Below are 5,812 nucleotides of genomic sequence, written 5' to 3'. Positions count from 1 at the left end.
AGTCATCCATATATATTTGCCTTGCAAACTTGAAACAACTTAAGACATGTGCTATGGTTATTGCTAATGGTAATTGGCATGCATTTAGGTTCATATATTCAAGGTTCTTGTTAATGCATATAGCCAGCTAATTTAAGACATGGGCTAATAGTTTCTTTTAATTTAGTGTACTGGTCCAAATCCACATGGCCATAGCCTTGACCCACATTGGCTGGGGTTGAGGGGAGTTAGCTGACCTTTCTTGACAGCTAATTATTTACTAGGTTTCACCAATTAATCTCTAATGAAGAAAAGGAAGTTCAGCCGGTTATACTCGACAGTAAAACAATTGTTGCAGAATATGAAAGAGGAAGAGGTGAATCGATGCCAGATTCAGGAATGGTATCTAAAGTTCAAATCTGTATCCATCAAGACCTTAATTCGTCAACTTCCGGAATCATTTATTCAGTACCTTTTAGATGACTCGGGGCCCTTCTTGTTGCATGTTTCTGTCTTAAATGAAGATGCATTACCCAATAGAATTCATAACCCAGATGAGGAAGATGATTTTCAGGTGTCAGAAGGATCTGGAGATGAAGCAGAAGAAGGTTCTCCACCGCCTTCTTTTCCAGAACTTGAATTGAAAAATTAAGGAATCCATTGAATCGCTTGGGCGTACAGTCTTCCCCAAGCTGAATTGGAGTGCACCAAAAGATTCAGCTTGGATAAGCACTACTGGTACCCTTCGGTTCACCAGTTTCTGTTAGATTGCACTTTTATTTCGATCATCTTACTTATTGGTCCACGACTTGTGCCATGCTTATGATTCGTGCGAGGATAAATCTTTGAATAGGCCCCAGAATTTCTTTCTTGCTCTCCGTAAATGGTATCCATTCCTTTAGCCAGGCATGGAATTTCGATGTTTTGTACGGGATCAGAGATTAATTGGAATTTCTCAAGGGGAGGTTACTACTTTTTATCCTGTTTTTCTTGAAAAGAAGAATGATCTCCTTTTTACTGATACTAGCATTTTTCAACAACTATGTGAGGGCTGAATTGGAGTCAGAAAATTACACATTTTATGTTACATTACCAATGATGAGAGAGTTAAGGTTGTGTATTTCAACCCTTGAGGTGCCTGCCATTGTTGTTTACATGGGATGAATTAGACTGTATTCACAGTGAAGGCAATGATATGGAGTTTAGAATTGTCGAAGATCGTTGTGCTGTTAGGCCAGGCCTTAAAACAGCAGTTCCATTTGATTACTTGGATACCAGCCCTGGGTGTGTTTGGGATCAATTTCTAAGGAAAGCAGATGATCGAAGAGTTAAGACGGAAATCAACTGAAGCTGGTGCATGATAGCTGTTGTTTCTCAATTGTTACTTTGAGGTAGCAAATGAAGTAGTTTCTTTTTTTTAAAAATTGTTGAAATTTTTTACCAAGGGAAAAACACGTTTGAAAACATTACCCCTGGGAGGATGCAGTTTCCCTGTTTAACATAAACGGATAAACCTATTAGTCTTTATGGTTTATAAGTTTTTTTTTGGACTTCAAATCAAGTACTTTTAATTTAGTCTTGAAACTTCAGAGGCACATGGAGAGCTGAAGGCAATTCTGTGATAACTTCAAATAATCTTCCCTTTTAAATGTATGTACCTGAAAGGCTGAAAGTATTTTGGAGAAAATTTATCATGTTGTGTATTGGCTCTTCTGGTATGAAGAAATGAGTTTTTTTGCATATTTGCATTATTTATGTTCTTATTTTTGTATGTTTCTTTCACAGCAAACTCTTCCTGATGGTCCTTTCTTGCATCTCTTTGACAAACTCTGTAATATTAATGTACACGATGGTTTTTTGGTACACTGCACGTGCATCATTTGCAGTACATAACAACTCATCAATCGTTCTTACATGTTTATTTAATAATTCAGTTCATGTGTTAGTTTTGGCAATTTAACCTATATTTGTTTCCCTTTTTCTTTCTGAGGAGAAAGAACCTATTTGTTTCCTTAAATTTTCATTAATGGGACTTAAGTTAAAGTTACAATATCCCATCACTAATCCTTTTCAAAAAAATTGAATGACAGAGACATTAAGTCTTTTGATTTGACTGCATTTTGAAAAACATATCGTCAGTTTGATCCATTTTTTATGAACAACTTATATATTAAATTGAGAACAATGAAATGGCATAATTCCACGTTTGAACAATAAACATGAAAAACTAGAAACAGCCTCAAGGCAGGTTGAGTCTCAAGGGCTAATCAGGGTTTGAGTATGTCTCATGGCTCAAATAGTTTTGCAAAGATACTTATTGTCCAACAACAAAGTCCTCACACTGACACATAAATTCAAATCCAAGTACTTCTGATGAGTCAAATCTTTACCAGCTGGTTGCACAATTTCCCTTATTGCTCATTGTTCACCACGGTCACTAAAGCTACGTCTACTTCGCCATAGCTTTGTTCAACAAAGGTCTGCTGACCACTGACTTAGCTTTGATTCACTTGGTCAGACATTTGTGTAAGAGTTAATATTCTATTCACTCAACTCTAATTCATTATTAAATGCATTGAAGTAGAACGTTCTAATTCATATCTGAATAATACTTTTTGTATGGACACTAAGTACCCACTTTCTCGTGAAGAATCACTTTTTAATGAATGAAGGTCTTACATCCCTCTTGTAGATAGGGAGGTTTGTGAAGTAGTGGAGTATCCTATTCTAGCTCATCCATTCAACAATCTTATTTGAGAGAAAAAAGAGAATTGTTGTAGAGTGAGAGAGTTCATGTATTCGTCTTTAAGAGAAAGATAGCTCTTTTCAGGAAAAAGAGAGAGAAAGCAAGAAATAATAGGTTTATTCTATGAAAGGTATGAAGTTACATACACATACGCATGTTCTAGCTCGATCTGCATATCTCATGTGTCTAAAACAAAGAAATAACTATCACTAATAGGAATTACTATTCTAACACTCCCCTTTAATTCCTATACAAACAACAACATTACATCAAATATGCACCACACCTAGCATATTTCTTAGCAACTTGAATCTATTAGCCTTCAACGCCTTTGTCATAATATCAGCAAGTTGCAAATCTGGCCCACAATGTTTCAACCTTATCCTCCCTTTGTTAACTTGATCCCTTAAGAAATGAAACTTAGTTTCAATGTGCTTGCTACGGCCATGGGACACAGGATTCCTTGCTAAGTCAAATACCGAGAATATGTGGATCTTTTATTGGAAGATGTCTTGTGGGTTTTCCTTACATTGAAAATATTTTTTACTTAAAATTTCTAATGTTATTCTTCTACGCTTTACTTTTTGGCTTCCACATAGTGCCTATCTTGAATTCACAAAGAAAGGAATTTGATTTGTTAATTCCCTACAATTATAAGTAGAAAATATGTCTTTCCATTTCCATGCATATTTGACATTTTACACAATAGTAGATAAAACTATTCTGATATTTTACATATGTATGTTTAGACTGCCCAAATACCGAGAATATTGGTTTTCAAGAAACCCAGTAAATCCAAATTTTTCTATAGTTATTGTTAATTTGTTACAGATCTTATAATTTTGAGGAGAAATATTAGTCTTGCAAACGTGTGTTCTAACTTATTTTATTAAGCCTAAGAATTTGCATGATGCAGTTTAATCATTGGTAGCAATTCAAATGCATCGAGTCAAGAATGCTCAATTCTATAGCAAAGCATTTGATCATTTGCCATAACAGATCTTTTTTTGTTTTTGTATGAGGGGGTGGGTGTGGGATTAGGAGGGAAAAGGGAGAAACTGAATATTATGTTAAGTTTGAGAAAGACTGCAGAGTGATGTGAAAATGAAGTACATAATAACATTGATTACAGATGCATCAAGCACTAAACTTATATAGTTGCTTTTTACAGGGCACCAATGTTCTTGAGACCAAGAACAACCCCAACCCCAATGATGTGGCCAACAGATCCACAGGCCAAGGTGTCAGCAAGGGTGAAGCCAGCAGGGTCACCAGTCTGCAAGCCTGAGTCCCTCACCTCCAGCTTTAGCCCTGCAGTGGCTTTCCTGTTTGCTGATGGAGCCAATCCAAACCTTCCAGCAAACAGCATCAGGGTTGTAGAAGCCACCATAATCTGCCCAACATGTCAACAAAGTCAATAAAACCATATGCACATAGTCATGGTAACAACACAAATCAAACCATCCACAACTGTAACAAGGGCTTTGAAAGTTTTACTTTGTTCAATCCATACTAGGTACATGGTAAAGTACACCAATAAAAGGTCTGTTTGGATAAATTTTTTTATAAATACTTTCAAGAAGAAAAAAATAGTTAAGAGAAATGAATTAATTTTGTTCATAAGCAAAAATTAACTTCTTCGTAAGCTAATGCGTAGAAACTCTCTTGTAATAAGTTTGATAAAAATGTGTTTGTACGCAGTTCATCATACTTTACATTAATATTACAAGATTTCCTATTTATTTTTTAAAAAAATCTAGTATGTGATAATTCCAATTAACACTTATACATACTCTCAATCACTTCTTTCACATGGTAACTGAACTAGAAACTACACGAATTTCAGTACCATTATGCATATGCACTCAACAATTTCACAAGATTGTTGCATGTATAAACAAGATTTTCATATATACCCGTCCAAAAGAATTGAATCTACTATCTATTATGCTTTGTAAATAAAGTCAGATGAAACAACAAAAGGAACAAGGAAACTTTGAAATGACTCAAGCTACCAGATTAGTGGATGAACCAATGTAGTCACATCGAGCTCCCAATGCACCCTTCCCCTTGCGACTCATGGGTTGCACAGCAACCTGAATAATGAGCAAAATCAAGTTATCATTACAATTACAATATTTCAAATGAAAGCAATAGATGTGGAATGGTTAATGAAAGTAACAAGATCATTTTCAAATTAACTGTGTCTAACATACATATCTATGACCAAAGAAGACAGGGTATATGTGTAAATACAAAAAAACAACAACTAACATTTGTTGATAAAAAATAAAAATAAAAGTGTAAATACAAAAAGAGCGCTATGCTATGCTAACCAAGTTCTTCACAGGGGCAGCTGAGAATTGGGGTCTAAGACCACTGAATTGGGGGAGAGTGGTCATCACAGTGGTTGCCATTTGTTGATACTCAAAAAAAGATGAAAATGAAAATAATATGTTTTGCTCTCTCTCTAAGCACTCTCCTTTTTTCTTTGAAAGATTTATCTTCTGGGTTCCTCTGGCTGTTCTAAGGGCTATGATGTAACATGCAATATGCGTATCTAATGGCAGCCACATGAGCGATTTGTGGCCTCAGGACGCCAAAATGAGATGGCCAAAGATACGTGACTCCGACGTGGCATTATCTGATTTGGGGGAGTGGATAATGGATAATGTCTTAGCTGCCAGGTTGGTTTTATATCCTGTGTACTATTGGATCGTGTGTGAGGGGTCTCCGTTCTAAATTTTCAACAATTCCTTATTATCATTATCAACTCTTCATTTGTAACGATCAAATAATAATAATAATATTCAATTGTTGGCAAATTCAAATCAATCGAACCCATATAGTGATATAAACAATTAATTTAACGAAAGAATTTATATTTAATTTTATTTTGTGTAAAAAAAAATTTAGATCAATGACAATAATCACGCATCACAAATGAATTTACTTTCTAACTTTCAGAGGTTGAAAAACACCCATATCTCTAATGTAGGAAAAAAAAACTCAAACCTAACACTTTAAAGAGTCAAAGTTAATGTTAGAAATGCTGAATTGATTCTTTTAGTGAAATGTCTACCTTTT

General features: G+C 35.0%; 1 protein-coding gene and 1 pseudogene across 1 annotated transcript; one reads left to right on the top strand and one right to left on the bottom strand.

Annotated features, from left to right (window-relative positions):
- The first annotated feature begins 234 nt into the window (after nt 1–234).
- On the top strand, nt 235–1,870 carry LOC102668318 (cell division cycle protein 123 homolog; annotated as a pseudogene).
- A 1,844-nt stretch (nt 1,871–3,714) lies between these two features.
- Nucleotides 3,715–5,285, bottom strand: LOC100527056 (putative photosystem I reaction center subunit psaK 247). The gene is made up of 3 exons (NM_001251071.2): nt 5,062–5,285; nt 4,741–4,821; nt 3,715–4,118 (listed from the first exon to the last, which is right to left on the bottom strand). Exons 1-3 carry the CDS (start codon nt 5,140–5,142, stop codon nt 3,891–3,893), a joined length of 390 nt encoding a protein of 129 aa, NP_001238000.2. The 5' UTR covers nt 5,143–5,285; the 3' UTR covers nt 3,715–3,890.
- Between the last annotated feature and the right edge of the window lie 527 nt (nt 5,286–5,812).

This window comes from Glycine max, chromosome 15 (assembly GCF_000004515.6).
Source record: "Glycine max cultivar Williams 82 chromosome 15, Glycine_max_v4.0, whole genome shotgun sequence".
Lineage (NCBI taxonomy): Eukaryota > Viridiplantae > Streptophyta > Magnoliopsida > Fabales > Fabaceae > Glycine > Glycine max.
The sequence above is the reverse complement of the archived record's forward strand: the minus strand, read 5'-3'. Positions and strand labels throughout refer to the sequence as shown.

Excerpts from the sequence above, each read along its gene's own strand:
- LOC100527056 (NM_001251071.2), bottom strand. The coding sequence starts at position 5,142 with ATGGCAACCACTGTGATGACCACTCTCCCCCAATTCAGTGGTCTTAGA. Across the intron at positions 4,822-5,061 it reads CTGCCCCTGTGAAGAACTTG|GTTGCTGTGCAACCCATGAG; the intron begins GTTAGCATAGCA and ends CTCATTATTCAG. Across the intron at positions 4,119-4,740 it reads TTGGTTCATCCACTAATCTG|ATTATGGTGGCTTCTACAAC; the intron begins GTAGCTTGAGTC and ends CATGTTGGGCAG.